The sequence below is a fragment of the Patiria miniata genome, unplaced genomic scaffold (assembly GCF_015706575.1).
Source record: "Patiria miniata isolate m_02_andy unplaced genomic scaffold, ASM1570657v1 HiC_scaffold_6, whole genome shotgun sequence".
NCBI lineage: Eukaryota > Metazoa > Echinodermata > Asteroidea > Valvatida > Asterinidae > Patiria > Patiria miniata.
Window position 1 is genome coordinate 4,635,133 of NW_024037073.1, and position 25,717 is coordinate 4,660,849.

The 25,717-nt window shown below is 41.7% G+C and overlaps 1 protein-coding gene across 2 annotated transcripts in view; it reads right to left on the minus strand.

Annotated features, from left to right (window-relative positions):
* Window positions 1-5,724: 5,724 nt before the first annotated feature.
* The window catches only part of LOC119743435 (striatin-3-like), a 41,116-nt gene continuing 21,123 nt past the window's right edge, over window positions 5,725-25,717 (minus strand). The window contains exons 7-18 of one of the 2 annotated variants that reach the window (XM_038219834.1): window positions 24,068-24,224; window positions 23,042-23,155; window positions 20,011-20,145; window positions 17,804-17,952; window positions 15,839-16,014; window positions 13,190-13,237; window positions 12,460-12,581; window positions 11,528-11,695; window positions 10,405-10,545; window positions 9,149-9,253; window positions 7,825-7,911; window positions 5,725-6,493 (exon numbers count right to left, since the gene is read on the minus strand). In XM_038219834.1, the coding sequence (XP_038075762.1) occupies window positions 6,324-6,493; window positions 7,825-7,911; window positions 9,149-9,253; window positions 10,405-10,545; window positions 11,528-11,695; window positions 12,460-12,581; window positions 13,190-13,237; window positions 15,839-16,014; window positions 17,804-17,952; window positions 20,011-20,145; window positions 23,042-23,155; window positions 24,068-24,224 (1,572 nt within the window). In that variant the 3' untranslated portion in view covers window positions 5,725-6,323. The remainder of the gene's footprint in view (window positions 6,494-7,824; window positions 7,912-9,148; window positions 9,254-10,404; window positions 10,546-11,527; window positions 11,696-12,459; window positions 12,582-13,189; window positions 13,238-15,838; window positions 16,015-17,803; window positions 17,953-20,010; window positions 20,146-23,041; window positions 23,156-24,067; window positions 24,225-25,717) is intronic. The other variant, XM_038219835.1, reaches the window with a different exon arrangement.

Genomic DNA, 25,717 nt, shown 5'->3' on the forward strand with positions numbered 1-25,717 from the left:
CCAAAAAAACACCTCAAGGCTAACAGTTTGTGCTTCTATAAACGGACCTAACACTAGGATCACCTGTATAGTAGTTGTCCCGATTCAATATTTCACTAAAAACCACTGAAACAGAGAACAAAGGAGTCAAAGGGGTTGAACAACATAAAAGTAAAATCAAAATTGTCCTACCGCAAGCTGCTTCAAAAAAAAGTGGCCTGTCGTTACACAATTGTTAAAGATGAAGTCCCAAAACTAACTGGCATTAGGGTTACGTTATGTCAATATATAGGTCTCTAGAAATTCCCTATGTATTTAGACACCAGTATATGGTCGTGTCATTGACGATTTTCATGTCAACGTTTGTAAATTCAAATTTCTACCCAAGATTGTTTCATGTCTGCCACTCTCCATCAGGCTAATGACGTATTTCGACAATGAAAACCTGAAATTTATTTCTGAGATACAATCCGACTATGCATTTGGCACCTTCAGGAGTTTCAAAAGGAATAGCAGACTCGAGTAATCGACTACCAGTAAACTGAAGCCGTTCCAAAGATATCACCCATTGTTATGTTTCACACGGGTATCACTATGGAACAAAGTACTGTCCACATCTGCCCCACAATACTTTGCACCACCGTGAGTGACATTTAGCCATAATTATTTAGGATATATCTTTGGGATATAAGACAGCCCCGGCACAAAGGGTCACAAAAGGGACACACAATCATCATAAGTATCATTCCACTACCTAAAACACAAACATGTGCCGAGCATAGAAAGATTTGCTAGCAAAAATAGGTAACCAGTCGGGAAGTGTAGTGTAACACATGTTCACGCATACATAACGTATTGATTGGCTCTCCGCTGATTTTGTTAAGCATATGAGTTTTCCAAGCATAATTTGGATAAGCAATACTTCCTAATCCAGATGGGTAGGGGTAGGGGTGGGCTTGGGGTAGGGGTTGGGGTAGGGGTAGGGGTTGGGGTAGGGGTAGGGGAAGGGGAAGAGGAAGGGGAAGGGGTAGGTGTAGGGGAAGGGGTAGAGGTAGTGGAAGGGGTAGGGGAAGAGGTAGGGGAAGGGGAAGGGGAAGGGGAAGGGGAAGGGGAAGGGGATGGGGATGGGGAAGAGTTAGGGGTGGGGCGTGGGGTGAGCGAGAGAGAAGCCGGTGACTTTGATTTTTTTTTAGTACTGCCTACATTTCTACTACAGGAACGATCAAGTAATGGCATCTACACGATAACCTCGTGTGTGCTGCACTGTTTCATGAACCACTCCTTTTGCAGCTTAACTATTTTCCACATATCGGTTCACACATTTTCGTCTTAAAACCTAACCCTAACCATAACATGTGGTTAACCTAGAAGACAAGTGGGGTACCCTACAAATTGGGCAATAATTGTAAAGTAATTGGAGCGTCATTTCTTTGGGAAGAGTGTGGGAGAATTTCCTCATAATACCCCGGCGGGATATGCTGGCAGTCTGCAACTCAAATAAAACAATGACTAGTACAGTATACTAATAAAAGAAACACAGCAGCTCAATCTTTGGTTCATGGTTTCAATACAAAACCACTAATACAGGTTTTTCTTGTTTGTCTACAGAAAAATTTACAAATCTGCATTGAGAAAAGAATCGGCAAAGTAATTTTCATTAGCTATAACTTGAGCTGCAAGTATTATAGTACCGTGTGAGTGGTGAGCAGAAAAACCTAACGCAAAATATACAAGCTACATGTACTTTAAATAATAAGAGAGGATTGTTTTACCAATCTCAATTAACTTTAATATTCTCTCCAAACATATTCTGTTTTTATCTCGACCCATGTGTGATCTAATAATAAATTAAACATGGAGAAACAAGCAGATCACAGCAACTACACCTATTAATTAGAAGCTGACAACAAAACAGGGTCCGGTAACCCCCCCCCCCCCCCCGCCCTCCCTCCGCCCCGCCCCTACCCCACATTTTTTTTTAAAGATCTTCAAATCTTTACACCAAAATTATATAACAATGGCATTTAAAAACACACATTTCCGTGATGTCGTTTTGACACTGCTTGGCAATGTAAGCTCCTCCTGTGTTTTCCATTTCAATAAATTATACATATTTATACTTAAGAAGTGAAAGAACATCTTCAGAAAAAAAGAAAAAAACAGAGTTTGAGCCTAAAGGTATGGCTTTTGGTGGTGGATACGACTTGCAGGGATGTAAGTGGACTCTGACATTTATGCCTGAACTTTGAGGTATCAAGGAAGAGTATACAACACGTGTATGGTGCCAATATGTTATTTATAGTTAAAAAAAACCCATGAAATCAGGCAATTGCAGGAGGACTTACATGCCTGTACTTGGCCGGATGTTGGTGAGATATTGCCTGTGAGAACTTGCCCGTGTTGGGTAGATATTTGCCTCACAGCCTTGCGAGGCAGATAACTCAGCAAAAAATCACAGCACCACACAGGGATATGTTGTGAGCTACGTGCTGAGCAAACAGCCTCGAATGACTTTTTGCTCTGCACGTAGCTCTCGTGTGCGGCAGGCTTTAGTATCTCACTTACATATAGATTCAGAGATCGGCTAGCTGGTATTGTCTTTATGATCTCCGACTAGGGGCAAGGTTTGATTTAAATATCTATATACATGTATGCACAAATAGGCTCTGTATGCCGTGTGTGTGCATACTTGTAAATAAGGCCAATTGCACTGCACGAAACATGTACTCCTCATGGTATTAGGAATGCAATTTCAGAAGATTTGAGGACAATGCCCTTGATCATATAAGAATTTGTGTTCAGGAGCAATCTTTTCAACTGCAATTGTCACAATGCTTGATTGGATGGGTATTAAAAGTATCACTTCATCTGTGGATGACTGAAGTTAAGAAAACCAACATGTCTTTCACCAGACCACATATATATATTCACTGCTTAACGACCTGAGGTTTCAGATGTAATAACTGGCTCAGAAACTGTACGTTCAATGTCTTTCTGATGCTTACATAATCATGTTCGGCAATTCCCAAATAACTGAAATGTTCACATTCACCTGCTGTTGCGATAGGGTTGGGACCAACAAACCGGCATCCACCACCAAAAGGTTACATGCTTAAAATTTGACAGCTATTATGGGCTCCATGCACAACTGTCCCCTCCAGATGGATAATGGGAAAATCTTTCCGCAATGTTGTAGAAAGAGAATTATCCCAACTTTCCAATAGACCAATCCCAGCACACTGTCACTATACGCTCATGAGGCCCCCTTCAATGGCACAAGCATTGTGCAAGCTAAGGTAAAAAGCATCTCCCCTAATGCCCCATTTTCTGAACAATGCTGGCACAGTGCTTTCACCGTTGAAGTGGGCCTGCTTCAGTGTACATCAAAGAGGAATACTCTCACTTTGATTGAACAGCTCAGCAACATAACATGCTCTTCAGGTCATGCATGGAGCTCATGATATAAGCCTTGGTACAAGTCCTTTTTTTTTTTAATACTTTCACCCGTGACCACTGATGTACTTTAAAAAGTTTACAAGTAATTACTGTAACAGTCACTACGATGAATACTAAGCTGCGAGTCCCAACACTCGGCCAGCACAGCTCATTCAAGAACACATACAAATTTATATACTGTATTTACATCACACTGTCCCTCCATTATGGTTCTGTGGCACATTATCATTGCGGCAAATTCATTTTCGAGTGTTTTTGGTCTGTTTACATGGCCAAGGACATTAAAACTGCCCTATAAAGGCACACGAACATCCCTGACCACTGGATGTGGACAATTAGTGTGTTTTTTTATTTATTATATCTCGTGCATAATAATGGAGATACTTAATTCAATTATTGTTCATGTGCAGATTTTAACTGTACATGCAGATACACCCTGGGGTCAATTCAATCACTGAAGGTCACTTTCTGTTATGATTTCACGCACTTGTTGCCGATGCAGTTATAGGTGGAACAGACAAATATTAAGCCGCACTGAGAAAATTCCACAATGATGAGAACCAATTCCATCCCACAGTTCAAGCTGTATATTTCTTGTGGACACCATTTTTCATTACCATGACCTGCTCCAAGCAATGCTTGAAAGTTGGCAGATGAGATTTGATGTTTGCAATAGGTCATATTTTTAAGTGAGGGAGGGTGCGTTCACAACCTTTATAATGTGGGGAATCAGCAGACTTGATGCCGAGGTTACGGATGTATGTTCATATGTTGCCGGAATCAATAACGACATTTGTACAATTCCTAATGTTTTAAGTCAATTTACGAAACTGCTTCAATGAACATGATTATTCTGCTGTTTGTATCCAGAAAACAGCAAGCGTCATCAGAGCATCCTCATTCACTCCAAATAAGCCATATTAAACATCGTCATGGGCTAGCCAGCTGGTCCACAGGCCATCTCTGTCTGGTATCCTGAAGACTACTACAGAGTGGGCCACCACATCCGAGTCACAAATCTATTATAATTAGCTCCTGCACAAACTTGTAAACCAACTTTTGCACGTGACAAGGCTAGATTTAACATGATCCAAGTTGGATATGGTGTGAAGGGGGATGGTCTAAAATGTTCATTATCTCCAGGCAAACTTTCACTGCACGATGGGAAAAGAAGTGACATGCAGAGAGGCCTGCTAGTGCCTACAAAGTGCCTTTGTTTGCAGCCATATTTGAAAGACAAGAGGGTCCCTATGGACCATAAAACAATCACAGAGTCTAACGCCACAAGCACACGAAACTGTTGGGCCTTTGGAAAATATCATAAACAGTCTGCCGTGAGTGTTGAAAATCACAGTGTTGCAAACAAGTTTGAAGACAACTTCTTATTCTGAACAGGTATGAGATTGCCAAATATTTAGACGGCACAATGTGGTCAAGTATTTTTCTGCTTCAACTTTTGTGCAAACTGTATTTCCGTCTCCTTGCATGAAAGCTGAATACTGCAGAATTTAATCAACACTGCCCTACAGGCTGAAATCAATCTTGTTTTATTTGGCCTGAGCAAGTAGTGGATTTCGCTACTCGAGTACTCGCAAAGAAATTACTCACGAGTAGTCAAGTGCTAGCAGGAAAATGACACACGTTAGTATGACGTGAACAACTACAAGCAAATAGCGTGCAAGCCACACCGCAGTCTGCAGCACTGAGATTTCCTTAACCGATTTTTTATCCACAAGAATATCAAAGCTTGATGTGCAGAGGTGCAGTTGATAAAAACCTGACTGGCTAACTCACGTGCTGCTAGGCTGGACCTACAATCTGACAAAAGAGGTGCTTTTTCCCATATACATGTACATGTACTGTGATTTACTGCCGCTTCCCTTCCCCATTCCCCCCCCCCCCTCCTCCCCCAAGCAACTGGTGGAATTGGAATTGGCTCTCTCACCAAACATACACAACCTCTGACTGACTCACCCCGCTCATTTTTAAATTTGATTAACTCATCATTAATATAACACACTTCACCTCCCTTCACTGCTGAAGGGGGCCTGTACAGCTGCAAGCCCAGGACTTGCTAGTAGCCACTTTAAAACTCGGCCTTGAGAAATCCGATCGCTTATCGGCCTTATTCTTGAACAAACGAGAGCGGTGTAACATTGACATTTTGTGGCATAAACAGACATGTATCCAAGGTTACTGATGTAGGTGGTTGTTTTGATTAACAAATTACATTTTTAGATTGAAGTTATGGTACTTATCTGTTTTAACGAACAGGACTTTTCTAATTGGTGTACTCAGAAATTAGTATCATTACAGTGCCTCATTTGCTCAAAATATGGCCGATTGCCAAGGGTCTTAGTTTTTGCCACAAGCAGAGCGTACTAAATTATCTTGCATCAGACTTTTGTTATTTCCTTTGGTAAGATCTAACAAGCTTGTATCGGAAAACATACAACTTTTTTTAATAAAGTTGAAGTGGCTCTGACCAAACCTTGTCTGGTTGACAATGGTCAGTTAGCTAACCACAGTCAACCGACTAGCTGACACTGGCAATTAGCAGCTAAATGTAATAGAACGTATTAAGTGTACAACAGGGAACCAACTAATGCTGGATTTCAATTTGAAATTTTGACTTTAATTCAACAAAAATCAACTGACCATGAAAGTTTGTGCATAGGAAGATTTTGTTATTTGCACTTGCTCGGTTATGTTCTGAAGAATAACATCAGAAAATCCCACTGCAGTGCACGAGGTACTGCATGGTTTAAGACCGCTGATTACAGAATTCTGTTACAATTTTCATATCTCTCAAATAGAAATGTTTGAGCAAGAAAGGATTTCTCAAGGCCCAGCTGCATACATTCATCCTACATCAGCCCCACGCCCTATCATACAAACACTTTGGCCAGGGCGTCGGCTCCACCGCTAGCTATGTAGGGCTTGGAGGGGTGGAAGGCGACATCGTATATCGACTCGTCAAATTTCTTCCGGTGAGAGGTGATCTCCTGAACGCAGGTTTTGCTGTCCAGGTTCCACAGACGAATTGAGCAGTCATGACCTGAAAAAAAAAGAGAGAGGAAATTAGAAAGCAGAACACTGTTTTTTGCACCCAAATATGGACCTGAACCTCGCAAACACACACGGGAAAGACAATTGGTTAATCAGTTCAGGAACATCAGGTGTGAGTGGGGAACAATTGGTATTGTTATACCTCGGTAATAGATCGTCATGCTTTATTGGTCGAGAACCGAGCACATGATGTGCCACAAACACGCATGTACGGTGTCATGGTACACACCATGGTACATGAGTGATGTACCCCACAGGGTGTACATTACCTTGATCGTCCCCTCTATTTGAAAGTGTTGGTTCTATCACCTTGTATCATAGAAACAGCCCGGGTAAGAGGCCTCAGACAGCGCGCACACACACGCGTACGCATGTTGGAATGGATGGACGCGCGTGCATAGAACATGGTCGCAGCTGTGATTAGCTCATAATGTTTTGAAATAATGAAGAGTACACTACATTACTGAAGTAGTAATGTTTGATTCATTTATTTACTTTTATGCGATGCCTGATTAAATCTGATCGGTAGGTTGTTCATCACATGTCACTGAATTATTTGTACCCACCCATGGCCCGGCCCAGCCGCACCGCAAAAATAGAAGTACTAGTTCCACTGCATGGTCACACTATTGGTGGCTCTGACTAATCAGATGACGAGGCTTCATTCAGGTGTTGTATAAAACAAATAATGAATGTTTCACATTCGTGCAATAGAAGACTAATTTCGGTAACAGATGGAATGTTTCATTTTACCTGGCTTCGCCTCGTGGAATGGAACATTCCAACCGACACCTCATGAAATTATTCTTACCGTTGCACTCCTAAAAATTCATTATTTGTATAAAATGTAACCCAATTTTTTATATTGGCAAGTTTAATATTGTTTGAAGACTGACAAGGAAGAGAATTTTCGTTGTTTATTTTTTCAAAGTGAATTTGCTACTTCCGACGTTTAGTTTCTCCAATGAGACTTTTCTAGCTCAGTGCAAGAAAGAGGTCCATGATATATAAATTGAAGGTATTGATGCCCTCTTTCGAAGATAACTCAGAAGTCAATTTCCTGACAACAGGCTTATTTTTGTAGGGCTGGTTACATATAGTACAGCAGAACGATACAATAATGGATGCAGCTGTACTGAACATTTGGCTATAACAGATATCGCTTTTGATCCACATTTTTATACATGATTATGCAATGACTTCTAAATATAGCTACAACGAACGACCGTTATGCTGGACAATCTTTTGTGAAGGTCTTCTTTTTAGGGGGACAAGTCACACATGCAACTGATGACTGAAGAAAAAATCAAAATGACTTACTTCCTGAAAGTAAGTACAATCCATTTGGATCCACCGCTAAACTGGTCACCGCATCCAGATGGGCCACCATACTGTGTACCATTTTACCTGTAGTCACAGAAAAATAAAAACATTCCATTTCTATTACATTCACATTTACACATGGAGCGCAATGGTCCAATGGTTACGGTATCCGACACATATTTTTTTATTTTTTTTACGTCATCTTTTATGAGGGTTAACTCCGATCAGTGCAAGGCAATGCTTTCCAAGAAGGCCCTCAAGTTAATGAGAACTAGTAGTATGAGACCAAGGTGCTGCGGCGCATTAAGCAGCCACTGCCAGAAACACCGGGGCAAACCCCTTCTCTTAGCGATAAGTATTACTGGGTTCTTTAACGTGCATTACACAACACACGGGACCTACGGCTTTGCGTCCCATCCGAAGGACGAAGCAATAATGGTAAAGTGCCTTGCTCAGGAGCGCAAGCACCATGTTCCCACGGTAAGGATTTGAACCCGTGTACCGCGGCACACGAGTCGAACACCGTAACCATTGGACCACAGCACCCCATTGTATGTTATGTGGGTTTGAACCCTGAAGCAGAAAACTTGTGTTCTTGGGCAGGACACTTCACTATAATTGCACCTCTCTACCCAGGAGTTGCAGCAAAAAAACAAAAACCCAGGTTTCATGGCCTGATGACCATGGAAAATAATTGTGAAGTGCATTGAGACTATGGTATAAGGCACTTTATAGGCACCACATTATTATTATTATAAGATAGAATTTTTGCGTCGGGGTGATATAAATCAAATTAGGTTTTGCCCTTCACCGACGTTTTTTAAACGGAGGTAGCTATACTGTACCCGCTGCTATGTACATCAGATTCGAACCAGCCAACCGATCCCGTTAGCTCGGTGGTCGAGTGGTAAGACATCTGCACTAGAAAGCAGGAGGTCGTGGGTTCGAGTCCCACCCGAGAGATTTTTTCCAATTTTCACTCGGGAGGTAACACACACATTATTATTATTATCCACTGAAGAATCACAAAGGAACCAGAGCTAGTGAACCGCAGACTATGCAGAAGAACAAGTCCCATGGAAACTCATTGATTCATTTTGTGTAATTGCTAGTCTTGGATTTGAGTCTCAACTATGTGAATATGGCGTGTAGTGTTTAATCAAAATCTACTAACGACCAGACGTGCAACACATCTACAACAAGCCACCCAAATTTTTTAATACGGAAGGTGACGACCTGTCAGAGAACAGATTCAAATCCAACTGGGAGAGTTTTGCCCCTCGCTCGTTTACTGGAATAAAAATATTCCTGTGTCACTTACCTGAAGTGTTATCAAAGAATCGGATGTGCCGGTCTTCATGGGCAGTGATGGTAATGGGGAGCGTCGGATGACTGGCCACTTTGTTAATCTGCGTATATGCATTATCTGTAAAGCCAAGATCCAGACATTTAAAGCATGAAAAGTTCAGTGTTGCAGATTCTTTTCCTGAGTCCCCAACTCAAAAAAATTTACTGAAATATATGGTGGTACAGATAGTGTTCAATAAGTATATTGGCTTTTGATTATGGAAAAAAATCCAAATATTTGCATTTGGATAAAACTGTATGGTGAAAATGTCCACGTACTGGCAAAAGAACACAGACTCAAGTCCATGTCCTGTTGCAATATCGTTTGTATTTCATACTTTCTTGCCTTTTGTCAGCTGCGTGACAATCAGTCATTTTCCTACTAGAAGAATAAAATCTTCCTACTCGACTCCTAATCCAACACTTGTATTCTTGACTAAGTTACAAGAAACTGATGCGTTGAAATATTTAACTACATTGGCCTAATATGTGGAACTGATATAAGCTAATTTGTCAAGAGCAAGGATGGAGTCCAGCACTCTATCCACGTTCAGTAGAAGTAAGCCATGCATCTGTATAATAAGTCCTAAACCTGTGTAAGGCTACTATAAAGTTAGCCCTAAAAGTCTTCACCTCTTGCAGGTCCATATCAAACATTACAAGGATTTTTGAAGAGCATGATAGACTATTGGCAAAGTCTGGACTTTTTCTGGATATACTTTTTATTTTGAAAAATAACACATGACGGTACTTCACAAAGCATATCCACAAGTAAATTCGTTCTTTAACCCTAACAGAACTCAACCCATCAAACCCCAACAGCATGATTTGTTGGAATCTTTCTGGATGGGTACAGTACCCCTAAACTGACAGTCTTTTACATTGGGTTGGCACACCTCAGAAATATGTGTGTACAGTTTCCAATATGGCATTGGAATTTGCCAGGATGGGTATGGTTCCTAGTAAATCACGCTAGGAAGTTAGGGTTAAGCGTTCTCATACCTCGATTGACAAACATGTCTTTGTTCCGGAACATAATTGCATAATACAGTCCTTTCCATTTGAAAGAATGGCAACAGAGGCCTGTTTGTGACTTCAAAGGTAAAATGATAAACCAATGGGACAATGCTAGGATGGAAAAAAAATATATTTCTCACAACATCAAACAAAGTGCAAGACCAATGAAGCAATCTGTAAACCTTTACTTGAAATTGTTGATTTTGTTTTTACCTGAGGGCATTTTGCTTTCTAGTGTGACTACCGGGGCCCCCGTCTCCAGGTCAAATATGATGGTATCCGACGACTGGTAACCCACAGCAATCTGGCTGGAGTCACAGCGCACAAAGTCCACCGAGGTGGGGTTGCCGTAAGCTGGGAGGGTGGGGAGGAAGGAAGAAGAGAGATTAGATTGATAAAAGGCTTTCCATGTGTGTGTTTGGCCTGGACAACAAAGTTAAACACACGATTGCAAAAGTAGTATTCCATTAGCTGTGCACAGCAGCGCAACTTGTGTACATATTCAACAAGTCAGTGTGAGAGTGCAATATTTATTCTACAGTGTGGTCAGTTGAACATTGTTTAAAAGGTTTTCTTCAGACCGTAGAACTTTGTGTGTGTAGAAAGCTGAATATTGGTATTAAAAATTCAAGCTTTATGTTTTCCTTGAGTTTTCTCTTTAGTTGTACTTTGGTTTTAATACGGTATTAAAACACCCCACTGTCTTTAACCTATTGACAAAATCATGTCATTCCATGAGGTTTTAGTACATGTACGTTAAACACTAACCACCAGTCTTTTTACTGGGAAACCTGCTGAATTTGTACCAACTGGATGTTATGCAGTAAAGCACGACACTTTTTTTGTAACAGACAAAACTTGAACACCGTGTTCTGAATAAACACTTCAAACATGGGCTGGTATTTCATGTAATCAGAGTAAGGGTTCAAGTAAAAACGACAAAGATTTTATGGTATTTATTCCTTACATGTGCACCAAACTCCACAATTAAACACAAATAGTGAATTATAACTAATTAAAATTCATCTGGACTGTAAAGTTGAAGAAAGCAATTGACTAGAGAGGGATATGAACCTGATTACTGTACCAAAGCTCTACATACTCAGCTATCCATTTTGTGGTTTATGTGATAAAAATTCATATGGAACCTATATTATAAAATACTATTTCTCAAAACGACAGCACAATCTGCATATATAACTTCTTGCATACACCACCCTTTCGAGTATATCGGATAACATGACATGTTCTTTTGTTTAGCAAGATGTCCCTTCCAAGCTGATCTTTATTGTACTTCATAAGAAACATGTCAAACAAGACATAAGGTAGGACATACCGGTTTCCGTTTTAAAAGTGCTGAGTAGAGGTGACTTGTTCTGCGGGGCCCATAACCGCACAGTGCCGTCGGCAGCGCAGGATACCAGTTGGTTCTTGGTCCCGTCAAAGGCCAAGCCCCAGATGGTGTTGGTGTGTCCAACGAAGGTGTCTGCCAACACACCCGAATCTGCAAACAAGACACAGCACGACTAGTAAAAAATGGTCCCAGAGTGCACATAATTCTATTCAAGTGATTCAAAATGACTGTTCACTGGAAGTCTTTTCATGCATAGATGTGGTCAACATAGATCTGGTCTGGTCTACACAGTGGGCCAGATTTAGCCCATTCAAATTACGGAGTAATCCTATAGGATAGCACTGCCCAGCTCACAAATGTCAGTCAGTCAGACACTGAGTCAGTAAGTCGTCCTTCTGATACCAGCAAAAATCAAACTGGACTGTAACAGACTTTTTTAATTTCTCACATTAAAAACTAAATTCAGACTTCCAGATTTAGACTACCAGGATTATGACTGTTAGGTTGTACTTCAAAACAAGCCAGGCGTGCAACTGGAAATTTAGAAGAAAATAAAAAACGAGGAAATTTCAAACCACACAAGTCTTTACACAGTGTTATTCAATTTGTAATTGCATTCATGAGGAGTAAAAAAAACGAGGGAATCAGCAGACCCGAGGAAAAGTTGGCATGCCTGAACAGTTGGTTGCACTTGTATGTATACAAACAAAATGAACCCCTTTTGCCATTGTACATATTTGACATGCAATAAACAGTAGGCTTGACGGACTTAACTTAACAAGGCTTCAACTGAGCCCAACTTTAGGATGGGACTTGAGGCAATTTCATCAAGCTGCTGAGCCACATATATTGCTTGGCAAATCTATGTGCTGAGCTACAATCAGCTGAGAGAAGGGCCAAAAATGACAACTTACCGTAGGAGTCGTAAGGATCAATGTTAGACCCCGGGATGTTCCAACAGCGGATGGCTGCATCTGTGCCACCACTGAAGCACTGCTCCCCATTACTGCTGATAACAAGGCTTAGCACAGGACCCCTACAAGTAAAGAGAAAAAAAAAGGAATAAGTTTTTGGGGCTCAAGGCGCTACACCATTATTACCCTGCTCATTGGGCCAATGAAACATTCCAAAGACAATCTCAGCTCCCTGGGGAGTAGACAGCTCCATGTTGCCATTTCGGCACAAAGCAGCTGAAAATCAACCACAATAACAAGCACTGCCCTCACGGGTACCCAATTACTCCTGGGTGGAGAGAAGCAATGAGAGACAACGAGCCTTGCCCAAGGGCGCACACACACAATAACCCAGGCTGGACTCAGTTACTGACATCGAACTGTTGTTTCAGACTGTTATGAGAATATACTAAAACATAAATACACCTTAAGATGCTTTTTTAGCAAAAATTATTCAGCTAGGTGCTTTTGCTATTTAAAGGGTGCGTGTACACATGTATGTAAATGCGTAAATTGCCAATTCAGGAAGCACTCCATCAAGCAGAACAGACGGTCAATCAAGTTACGTGAATAATTGGTCATGCTGCATACAGATGGTTTACGGTACAATCTCAGACAAGGGTTGGATGATGTTGGAGGAAATTGACTGCTTCCTGACTGAAAGGTGAGAAGGATAAGCTTTGGTACTCACGAGTGTCCCCTGAAGGTGTAGATTGGTTCAACGTCTAGCGAAGCAGCCCTGTCAGAGAAGGAATTCAAGCAACATTAAGGAATGTTCGGTTAAAATTTGAACTTTATTGCAACAGAGGAGGCAAGATGACAAGGATGTTTTATTACATGTAAATTTAGTTTTGTCACCAATTCCTTTGAACACATATTTTTCATAACCCTAACTGCCCTGAATCCTTCAAAATCCTCTTTGCCAAAGTGGAGGAATATGGAGGATTGAGGTTACATGGCAAAAGTGTGTTACTGATTTAGTAGGATGCACTTTGTCAAGGTCTTGGGCCGAACCTTGCGTTGTTTTTGCTCAGCCATGCATAATACAGGCCTAGATTACGCTTGAAATCCTCCATACTGCTCCAGGATGTCACTGGCCAAGCCTCAACATATCGACAGTCACTGCTGCAGGATTTTGCAGGATTCAGGCAGTGGTCACCCCTCCACGGACCATATTCAACAGTGTTCAAGAAATAATGGAGGAATTTGCAGGATTGAGGCTATATGCTACTTTTCCATGAGGCCAATCTGAGGATTTGGCAGGATTGAGGATGTACATGTATCCTAGCAAAAAGGCCTAGAGAGCTAGGGTTAAAGGCACCATGACATGAATTTAACACTGGAACGCATTTTTCTTACACATATTCATAAGCCAGTTTCATACTCGTCACGAAAGTGAACTCGAACGTGAATTTGTGACTTCACGGCAAGTATGTGCACTGCGAATTCGCAGTGCACATACTTGCCGTGCCGTTGAACACTTTCAACTCTGGCGAATTTCGCAGTGCATGCTTCACGACCTCAAATCGCATCGCATTCCCATGAAGTTTGAACAGGCCTTACATGGCAGAAATCCACAAAGTTTAAATTAAGAAGCCCCCACATAACATCGTAAAAAATGTTTTACCCGATTTCCCAAAACAGGACACTCCTTTGAACCAGTATCCCGCCGTTCCTATTCCTTATCTGCAGGATGTGTGGCTTACCCGCTGGCTCCCTGCCACATGGTAACCAGCTTCTAATGAAAGCCTTCCTCTGCCTATAAGGTGTCGGGAAATCAGTAGGCTGTCCCTATAAATTAGCGACGACATCATTACATAGGCCACAACTACAGCCCCTCCCCCCTCGAGACCCAGACAATTTAATCAGCTGGTGACTGACAGGCTAGTTATAGGCATTCACTTTCTCTCGGTAACTTCAAGAACAGCCTGAATGAGTTTGCCAATTTAAAGTTTCTCTCCCCGTGCCAATTTCACAATCACATCCCCCCCCCCCCAAAAATGGATTTTCCTTTTAAATTGCTGTTTTTCTAGCAACACAAAGTTACATCAAATAACAAATCCCCTCACGTTTAGTGATGTGTAAGGAATATTTGCTGTAGAAGTTTTGAATCATTTTCAGCCCAATTGTATAAATATCTGTATAAATATCTTTGTATAAATATTTCTAAATCCAAGGTTATTTTTGACATTATTTTATATTTAAATTCATAGATAGAAGTTAATTTGTTAGGGGCCATTCAGAATTTTCAATGTTTTAAAATTTCGACTTTTTTTCCAAATTATTTTGACCCACCCACCCACCCCTAATTTCGATTAATAAAAAAAACTGAACATGTACATGTACATGCACTTGCATGTACATATACTTGAACATGAACATGTATACCCCTGTAGGCCCTACATGTGTGTCTAGTTCAGTGACGGCGTGAAGTTATCGGTCTTCCTCTTTTGCACTGGTGACCTTCAGTTTTCTTGTGTTTTGCCAGCTGATATGCTGTTGGGAAAGACAGGTTGCAGTTTTGGAAGCCACAAAGATGACCGTGGTTTTGTCGTTTTTTTGGATGAGGTGGATGACATTTGACATACGAGGTTGTGCCTGTCATGTGAGGTACCTGAAAAACATTCGCTCGTACCCCCCCCCCCCCCCCCCCCCCCCCGCCCTGTTTGCAGGGCGGGGGGTACGAGCGAAAGAAAAACATCAGGTTTGGGCAGACATCACATCACAGGCTGCGGTCCTCGTAGTCTTGGAGTCCAGTGGTTGAATAGTCCAGTTTTTATAGCTATTGGCAATCGACGCCCGCGGCGTGTTATAGAGCCAATCTAGTACACCTGGTACCCTGCTGCCTCTGCACGGCCTATAACCGCTACAAACGCCCGGTGTCCAAGTCTACTGAAAAACCACCTCCCTCTCATGCCACAGTGGGTCTATATACACGTAAATGACATACATGTACAGTACATACAGGGGACAAAGTTGGAAAAGAAATATAAACACGCATCGCGATATCGGAACGCTTGCGCGTAGTTCAGGCAAGGTAAAAGATCTATCTTTCTTTTCTTTTTTTTTTCTTTTTCCATGGAAAGTGAATTTCGATTTTCAATTATTTAGCTTGACCCACCCACCCACAATTTGGAAAAAAGATCGAAATTTTAAAACATTGAAAATTCTGAATTGTCCCTTAGATTGCTTCAATAAATGAAAATATATTCTACTGCTGGTACCAGAAAAATGGTGTCTTCATAGCAACCTAGTTCACTCAAACATATGGCCAATTGTGGTTTTTCCTGCAAACAAGATTTATTGGCCAAAACCATCTTATCAGCCAAAGAGGTCTTACTTCTTAGCGGGAACTGTCTTCTGTAGATTCCACAGCTTGAGGGTGTGGTCCTCGGAGCCGGTGATGAGAACCGTCTCGGCCGGATGAAATGCCAGCGTCCGCACGCCGTCGAAGTGACTCCGCAGCGTGTACTTGGGGTTCCAGGTTTTCCGGAAGGTTTCTTTATTAGCAGTAATCTAGAGGGTGAAAAGGAAAGGAAAAAGATAGAGAAACCATCAAATAAGAGTCTTCCGTGTATGGAGAGAGACTGATCAAATGTCGCCCGTTTCACTGCAGAAAACCACTCCATGTAAAAGGGCTACGAAGCAACAAAGATAAGGAAAAGGGACACTTGGCATTGTACCACAGCAGCACACCTCAATGGTGCTGTAGAGGTACATGCTATAGTATAGCCCTTTTCACACTGGACAAATCTCCGGGTTGACGCAGGGTTGAAAACATGCATCGTCTCACATTTGAAGAATTTCAACCCTGCGTCAACCCTGCGTCAACCCCGAGATTGATTTCAACCCGGGTTGAACTCAACCCTGCCCCAGACCAGGGTAGAGATTTTCAACCCGGGTTGAAATTCTTGCTAGGGTTCAAAACAGTAGTAACTGAGCATGATAAGCTTGATTTGCATGAATCAAGTGTGAAACGATGCAGGGTTGAATGCGGGGTTGAAAAATAAAGAAACTCAACCTGGGGCGGCACTAGGTTCGCCCAGGGTTGAGTTCAACCCGGGTTGAGAGGCTCTAGTGTGAAAAGGGCTATACAAAGCCTAATCTGAAAGCATCCACAAGGGACTCATAAAAGATTGTGTTCAATGAAGAACCACGTGGTCTAGCACATGGTGATCAGCATAGATGTTATACTTTTACCTCTTGTACCCCGTGTTCTGCACTACTGGCTCTCATAAGTACACCACAAAGTGCCATCTACTTTTCCTTTACAGAGTCCATAGGTAACCGTCATGTATATTCATCCACTACCCCAATAAATTTACCAGCCACATCTGACTTAATTAATCGTTTCAATCCAATGAAGAATTACGCTTTCAATTTTGATATCTGCTCTTCCAATGGGCTCTGTGCTCAAACGAGAGAGGGCGCTTTAACACTTTCAAGAGAACTGTGTACGGGACACAACGCATGCACACACAACCGTGTTTTTGGGTAGTAATGGGGTACCACTATTGTCCACTTGACTTCTCTTCTTTAATTCTCCTTTGTTCCTATTGAAATCTGAAACTCCATAGCGTTTTACATATGGGGTACTGAGATTTCTAAAGACCGACTTGTAGGGTACCATTGTCCCTATTGTTGCCCTCTGTTCCCGGTACCCCATAAAGCCGTGTTTATATAAACGTACTGATTCGCGCGCGTATGGCACGACCAATTTTATTTTAAACGTGCACAAAACCATAGCATCTTCCCGTGAACGTCAGGCATCGTAGGCAATACGTTCGAATGTCACTCCAAATAATCTCCCCCAACTATCCCTTCCTTACCGTTGAGGGGGTACTTGTGCACATTGCCCAAAATGATGTGAAAGTACAGTTCTTTTAGTAAAGCCAAAAAAAAAAAGTCTCCGGTTTCTGGTATGGAGCTTGCCCAGAAAGGTGGTGCGGCAACGCAGCTTTGTTGTTTTTTTTTTACCTGTTTTTTTTGCTTCAATTGTCGGCTGATGACTGCAAATGGTGCCCGACTAAACTTAGTGCAAATATATGGGAGTCCAGAGAGGCCACATAAAGCTTATTCTCGATCATAACCCCAGCTATAAACATGTTAAAATTGTGCAGCAGCAGGATTCCAGTCAAACCAGTGAGTTTGGCGGTTTTGAGGCATCATCTTTTATTGAAAAAAAAACTTTCTCATTTTGCTGACGCGCATGGCTACGGCGACGCGCGCGCATACCAGAAACTGGAGACTTTTTTTTTGGCCCTAAAGGTGAAAGCAATACTTTCACAGTCTCCAGTCAACTTACATCGTAGCTCAGTGCGTCTGCCTCGTTGGAGATGGTCAGTCCAGCTAGCTCCCCCAGGCCGAGGGCCGCTTCAATGGACTCCTCGTCACCGATGTTCATCATGGGACGTCTGCCTCCCATCCCAACACCGCCCTGCATGTCTTCTGCCACTGCAACCAGAGAGAACACATAATGAGAAAACGGACACGAACACGGAAAGCTTGAAATCCAAGAGTTGTCTAACGTTGGAGATGCATCACACAGATGTACACACATGTTCATCATTGTTCAATGTTTTTAGTCTTTATATACCATGTTACCTGTGATGTCTACCAATGGGCAACTGACGGGCAGTCAAACATTTAGGCATCACTTGCATGTTATTCTGCCCACATTTCATGTCACCACTTTTACACCAATGTCACTCCAAGAGATAAGCATGCAGTTCAAGAACACCTTGCTGAAACTTGACATTAAATGACCAAAATATCCAATTTGTAAACAAATGTAACATGGTCTTTACAATGTAATACGGCAACAATTAAGGAAATAAAGGAAAGCAAATCTTTCAGGAAAATCAGAAAGAATGTCTTGAAGCCGGCTCATACTTCGTGCAAATGCAAATGCAAAGCGAATTTGTCGCTGTAAAACATTGAACAAAAAGTTCGCCAGCACTGAATGTGTATCTTTTGTGATCGGCAGCGCGAACGCATACTGTTACGTCAAACATTTGTGTTCACGTTCACTTTCGCCGTGAGTATAAACCCATCTTAATGCAAGTCCCTAGCTCAATCCATCAAACAGACTTGAGAGAAATTAGCCGGAATGAAGTTGGAGGAAATATGGGGATCAAGAAAAGGAAATACTTCACGGTACTATGGCTGACTCATCAAGTTGCTAATCACCTAATGAAACCCCCTCAAGCCTCACAAAATGACTTCTTTTGTATTCTTTCCTTTTTTGTACAACAGACTTTTCTTTTTTACTTTTATTTACTCTTAAAAACTATTTTAAAAGAGATGCTTCAATTTCTTATCACATGTCCTAATATGGAGTAGCCACGTCCCAATCACTTGGCTTCACCCGACAGTGACACACATTATGTTTATTGGAAGCGGCTTCAGCTTCCTCCATAGACACGTATGTAGTTGCAAGCCACAGCCAAGTAATTCTGACACAGCCAATGTCTGTGCTCCTTCTTGGCTAGCATTTAACTTAACTTTCTTCTGCTGTACTTTCACCCTCAGGGCAATCCAATGCCCTCTACACCAACTGGTCTGGCTGACAATGCCTACGCACTGAAACAGCTGTCGGCCATCTTGGGCTACCCAGCTAAGGCAGCAAAAATACGGATTTCTACTTTCTGACCACCTTAGATTGCCAAAATCCAAAGAATAATTTATTATCAGTGGTCGTTTTAGGTGGGGGAAAACCCTCAACCGCAGACCGATTTACATGTACATGTACATCCCGCTGTGACTTTTGGGGATCCAAGATGGCGGATCAGTTGCTTCAAGGGGCATTGGCAAATAAGCATGTAGCGGCCAGTCTAGGGCCCATTTTCATGGCTCTGCTTACCACAGAATTTCGCACTTTCGATAACCATTCTGTGCTAACCGTGCTAGCAGAAAACGTCTGTGTTAACCCTGTAAGCACATATCTTCAGTAACGGGATGTGCGCGTGCGCAGAAGCCACAATTCCTTGCTAAGGTCAAAAAAAAAAATTATTTGGTCTCTGGTCAGACCAAAGTTCCGGAATTGACGCAGCCACGCGGCTTTTTTTTTTTTTTTGGCTTTTTTTTTTTTTTTTCCAAGCTTGGATTGTACAGACAAGGTGGGTACTATTTTGCTATTTTGGTGTCCTCATGTACATTGGTGTCCTCCATAATTTGCCTTGGTGCTTTCGATCATTTGCCTTGGTGCAATTTCCCATTCCTTGGGGCTCTTTGGTAAAAAAAATTGAGGAGGTGCGGAAATAGAGGGTGCTGTTGGAGCTACCGCGGAACATTTTGGGAAAAAAAAAAGATCGACGCGCATGATTAAAATTGACGCACGCGCTGACCACAGACCGACTTATTTTTTTTTTTGGCCCAACCAGTGAAATACGCTTACCGTAAGCACAAATTTTCAGCTACGGTAAGCACAGATTTTTCGCGAACAGTAAGCAGAGCCATGACATTGGGCCCATTTAGTATACATGTCAGTGGGGAAATCTTGTATAACATTACCTCCATCATCGGGCATGTCGATGCTGGGGATGACCCCCCGAGGGCGCTCCGGCATGAGAATGTGTGAGGGAGGGGGCGGCTCCTCCTCCCCTTCCAGATTGGCCAACATGGCCTGTAGTGCAGTCTTCTTGGGACCTGGGAAGGTACACAAAAATATGATACTCAAAACTGGCGGGTACTACGTAAGGAGTGCCAATTGGCCGTATTTGTGAACACATGAGGGCGCTGTAACGACGCCATTTTGGGGTACAAACAGACGTGTATCCCAGGTTACAAATATGAGTTTCGATGTTGCTATTAATATAAAATTATATCGTTACAATATTTTTTTTTAAGATTAGTGTACAATTGTTTAATAGCACTTCGCACTAATGTTAAAAGTAGAAGCGAGTACCCGGATCTCAGACAAGCATGCTGTACGAACTTCTCGTGTGAAGATTATGCGCACGTTTGCAAGACCGTTTCCATGGGAATGTATGTGGCCAGATGTGCATGCACATGTGTGCGCGTGATTGTTCGAAAGTTTGTCTGACATCTTGGGTATGCGGGCGTTCGGCGCGGAGCAACATTGACGTCATTAGTGCAGAGTGCTATTGCTTCAATATACACAATACATGAACATGTACTGTGAGTACCCAGAAAATGATGTTGTCACAGCATCGCCTAGTCGCTAAAAAATATGGCCAATAGACTTGAATGTGCAAAAACAGGTACATGTATACAATGTGTGTAGTATACAATGTATGTAATGGGAAGAACGCCAGAAGGAAAAGAAGCACAAAGGTGAGGGAGGCGACAGACATGACAAGCAGTTTAAATCAGTGACATGCCTGGTAGGCAGCTTTCTGGCAATCATGCGTAATAGATTTATGAAAACTGTCCGCAATAAAAGGCTAAAAAGTATATAAACCATCACTTCCTTTTTCTTTTGCAAAACACTGTGACTGCATGAATAGCAACGATGAATGGTGACAATTACATGTACAACATTAAAATATCAGGGAAATGCTCTACATTACAAAACTACACAAGTCTGTTTCAAGCAAACTGCTGACAAAATAAGACAAAAGTAAACGCTCAGAATTGCACCAAGTTGTAAAATATATGAAAGTTTAGGTTTCCAAAAAAATGAGCTACATGTACATGTACATGTACATATCGTACATGTACATATCATACATGCATCATCAATGCATTAATGTACCTCAACATTGCGAATTATGAAAAATGTACACGTACCGGTACTCGTAAAATGATACATTCATGTATACAAGCACATCATGCATTAATAAGGGAATAAATGTGTGCTTCGGAGGTTTTTATCACTCTGTTTAAGACCACTTAGAGTCTGGGTGCTGATAATTACCCGAGCCGGAGGCGAGGGTAATTATCAGCACCCAGACTCTAAGTGGTCTTAAACAGAGTGATAAATACCGACGGAGCACATATTTATTCCCATTCATAAATACCTTTTCGGTAAGAAAAAATCATATAATTCGTTCAAAACATCCCGATTTTGTTCAACAAATTCACTTTATGCTTTTTGAAACATCCCTCTTGCAAATTAATGGAGTATTCAGCTGGCGAGTAAGATGTAAACAACCCTTTTATGGAGATTGACGCGCGCGTATCATGTTCTGCGCGATGTCGCGCAGAACGCACCTGGCGCGTTGCGTTTTGAATTTAGAACTTTAAAATTCTGATTCCCTGGTAGTGTTGCGCATGCCTACGTGAGGATTGTGAACGTTCAACCAATGAAACGATAAGAGGCACTGGATTTTTAGGAGTCCACATTTTATTGTGACACTGGAAAAGTGTTTAAGACCAGCTAGCCATGTCTTTATCATCCGTTTAAGACCGGCCACGTGACGGGCTCTCGACCAATAGGAATGCGTAAACTGTCTTAGGTATTTATGAATTTCTGTTTAGTCCAAGCCTCACTTCATCAAACTTTTGACAGCGAGACAAATCTCCTATCCTTCACACAACAATCAATGTTGTCTCTTTGTGAATTCAGCAACGTTGGCAGTGTAATATGATCATTACTTTGTGAACGAATGGAAAGCTGAAGGTTTGTTGGCACATGCATGACACTGGTGAAAGAGGATGGGGCAAGAATGGTTGCGAAAGGGTTGTGAAAGTGCGGCAAAATGTTGAAATTTTGACAACCATAGTCTATGACAGACCAGAGAGGAATACAACAGAAAAAAAAGAAGAGCATGTGTTGCCTGTTGGCTCACTGCACATCTGTTTGTTTTTATCCTGTTTGCACTTGTATTACATTGTATTACATTGTATTACAAATGTATTACAATGTATTCCCTGATGAATCCATAAAAAGCATACACAGTGCTGGGGCAGTTTTGGGCAGCAAAGGGAATGATAGGCAGAATGATTTGGGGCAGTACATGAATTACTGGGATAAGGATCATGAACAAACTAACATGGGAACACAAAGGTCAAAGGAAACGGACTTTGAAAATAAGATGCAAGTAAATTACACAGCACTGGAAAGCCAAAGACATGAAAACTGGTAGACACGTTCATGTAGCACAGCACTATATTAGCCCTAACCCCTAGAGTGATTTACTAGGAACCTTCCTCATCCTTGCAAATCCCAACAACATATGGTAAACTGTGCACATGAACAGTTGGACTCTGTTTATTTGTGGTATGCCTAATCCCATGTAAAGCACAGTCGCTTTACTAGTGCAGTACTCATCCTAACATATTCCAACAAACCCTGGTGTTGGAGTTTGGCTGGTTGGGGATCGCTAGGGTTAATGACTTGATAGTCACAGTTTAAGCACAAGCATAAAAATTGTCCAACATAATGTGGTTAAGAAACAACTATCACACCAGCAAATGAAAGCGAAATTGGTTTGTAAACACACAAGCACCAACCGATACAGTTCACGAAGTAAACTCTCACAAAAGCACACCGATGATTCACTACATGTTATAGCATGATACAAAGTGGGATTTTCTGGGTTTTGCACTGACAGGGATGAAGCCCACATGCCCGACTTACGTTGCACAAATTTCTTGTCCTTGCGTGATTTTTTGTACTCCTCTTTTAGCTTACTGATGGTGTTAGCATCCACCCCCCACTCCTCACCCGTTGGCGACAAGTCAGACTTTTTGTCTGTGGATGGCAAGCACAAATATGATTAGAACTGTTGCCCTTTCATCTTTTCAAAACAGCAAAACTCCAACGAGCGGTTTTTATTTCAGTTTCAATAGCTGCAATTGAAGTTTTACACTACACCTGACAATCTGAAGCACGTGCAATGATCCCTTTTATGGCAGAAGTTATTTTACTATGCCTCTGTTTTTTTGTTCTGATTTAGACATATTTAGAAATCCAATGCAACTGAAATTGAACAATCGTTTGGCAGTTACCTTAAATGAACCAGTAAATATAAATTCTCTTCTGAAAAAGGCAAAAATCTCTCTTTTTTTCAAATGATTTCCTGATTTCCAAATCCTCAAAACACAAGTACAGACTTGTACAAAATGTGAACTCACAAAAAAATTACATGTACCAGTAATCACTGAAAGACATTTTAAAAAAAATAGTTTAAAATGTCTTGTGATTTTGAAAAAAGAGACTTGTCAGCAAAAGGCGTCCATTTCACTCCCACAGAAAAATGGATTGCTGCACTAAGGGTTACCTTCATTGGGATACATGTATCTATAAATTTCCGTCATCACGAACAGACTACAGGGTGAGTCAAAAAAACCGAAACCCAAATGTTGGGACCATTTTTTAAGGAAGTTCTCCATGTAGCATTTTCAAAATCTAGGATATGAAAGCCCAATTCATAAGCTTCCTTTAAGTACAAGAATCATTCAAATCACTCATGTATCAGTCAATCAGTCAAGGTAGTATCAGTAACTCACCCAGTCCTTGAACAAGGTTCATTAAGCATTATGCATCAATGAGGTATACCCCAGTCAAGGTAGTATCAGTAACTCACCCAGTCCTTGAACAAGGTTCATTAAGCATTATGCATCAATGAGATATACCCCAGTCAAGGTAGTATCAGTAACTCACCCAGTCCCCAATCGGCCCCATCTCCAGCTGTCCTGGCCTCACCGGCTCCTTCCGAGGCCTCACTCAGAATCAGGTCAAATTCGACCAGTGCCTCCTCGGTAGCTGGGTCATTCAGGACGTCATCCATGCCCGCCATGCTTTCGTTGCCCACAACAGGCTGCTGACAGCAACATAGAAAAGGAGGGAAACATCTTGTTAAGAGACATGAGCGTCTAGTGGGTCCGGCTATGTGATGGAGGCGGGAGGGGGGGACTTTTGGGAAGGGAATGTTCCCCATTAGGTGTTGACAGTTAAGTTTTAGCGATCCATTACTGGGAAAGGATCATATTAGTCACTGCCACGTGTTACACCCTTTGCTAAGCCTGGGGCCCAATTTCATGTGGATGGCACATGTAAGCAGAGAATATTCCTTTGCAAATTCTTGTGTTAAAGCTACAGTCCATCATTTGCAGCTATCCAAAAAGTAACTGACGTAATTAGTGTTGAAAAACATACTTGTTTGAAAGATAGTAAGGGGAGTAAACTCCCTGTGAAATGATTCTTTCTGGCAAGCTGTCATTTTGAAGAAATGAATGAAAGAAGGCCTTGCCAACGATGCGTCTAAAGACGCAACTGTTAGTAATCATTTTTTTTATTTGGCGAAGCGCGCAGAAGCGTTGTCATGATGCAGTTGCTATAATTCGTGGGATCAGTGCGCGACATCGCGCAGCTGCAACCAGCTCAGTGAGAACGTGTCTCGGACGCTGAATTCAGGCCCAATTCAAAACATGATTCAGCAACTTTTGGTTTGAAATCGAGATCCTAGAATGCTGTTTTCCTTGAAATATACAGCTGAAGCTGAGCTGAAACTTCATCAGGTTAGTTGTTCAGCATCCTTCTTTAGATTTTGAGCATGTTTGTTGCTCCAAACGGACAAAATGCACAAATTACAAATGATGGACTGTACCTTTAAAGATCAGTAAAGATCAGCAAAGAACCGGGCACAAGCACATACAGGTATGCATCATATGTCACTTTGCCTGGTAGATGTAAGCCGTTTCCTATGCCCTATCAATTCTTATGACCTCTGACACAGGTCAAGTAATGTCAATATGCACGCATGCCTACATTTGTAAATAGGAACTGTGTCCTGTGTGTTTGCATACTGGAGAACTAGGCCAATAAGACTACTGGGGGGGGGGGGGGGTACAGCACAATCATCAGTATAATAATTAAAACAATTTAGCTTTGGGCCATTGCCACTGATCTCTATATAGACTGGATAGCGGATATGCATACAATATTCACACAGTAGACTTTGCATATTGACCAATTCGCCCCCGGTCTCACGAAGATGGCCGCGTATAATACGAACGTTCTACGCGTAAATACGCGCGCGTTGTATCAACAGTTGACGCGCATTTTGGTCACGTACACATATTATGATGTTCTAAAAGGGACACATTTCCGTAGTGATTATTATTTCAAAACGCCGAAAAAGTGATATTTGCGGCATTTTAGTAACCACGACGTTAGAAAAATTGTAGTTAACCTTGGTCAGTGGTGGTGGTCAAAATATAAGTCAAGTGAACCGCGACGTTACAAAAGAAATCATGCTGTCTATAAAAACGGCAACTTGTCCTTTGTAGATCACCAGCCGGTCTCACCAAT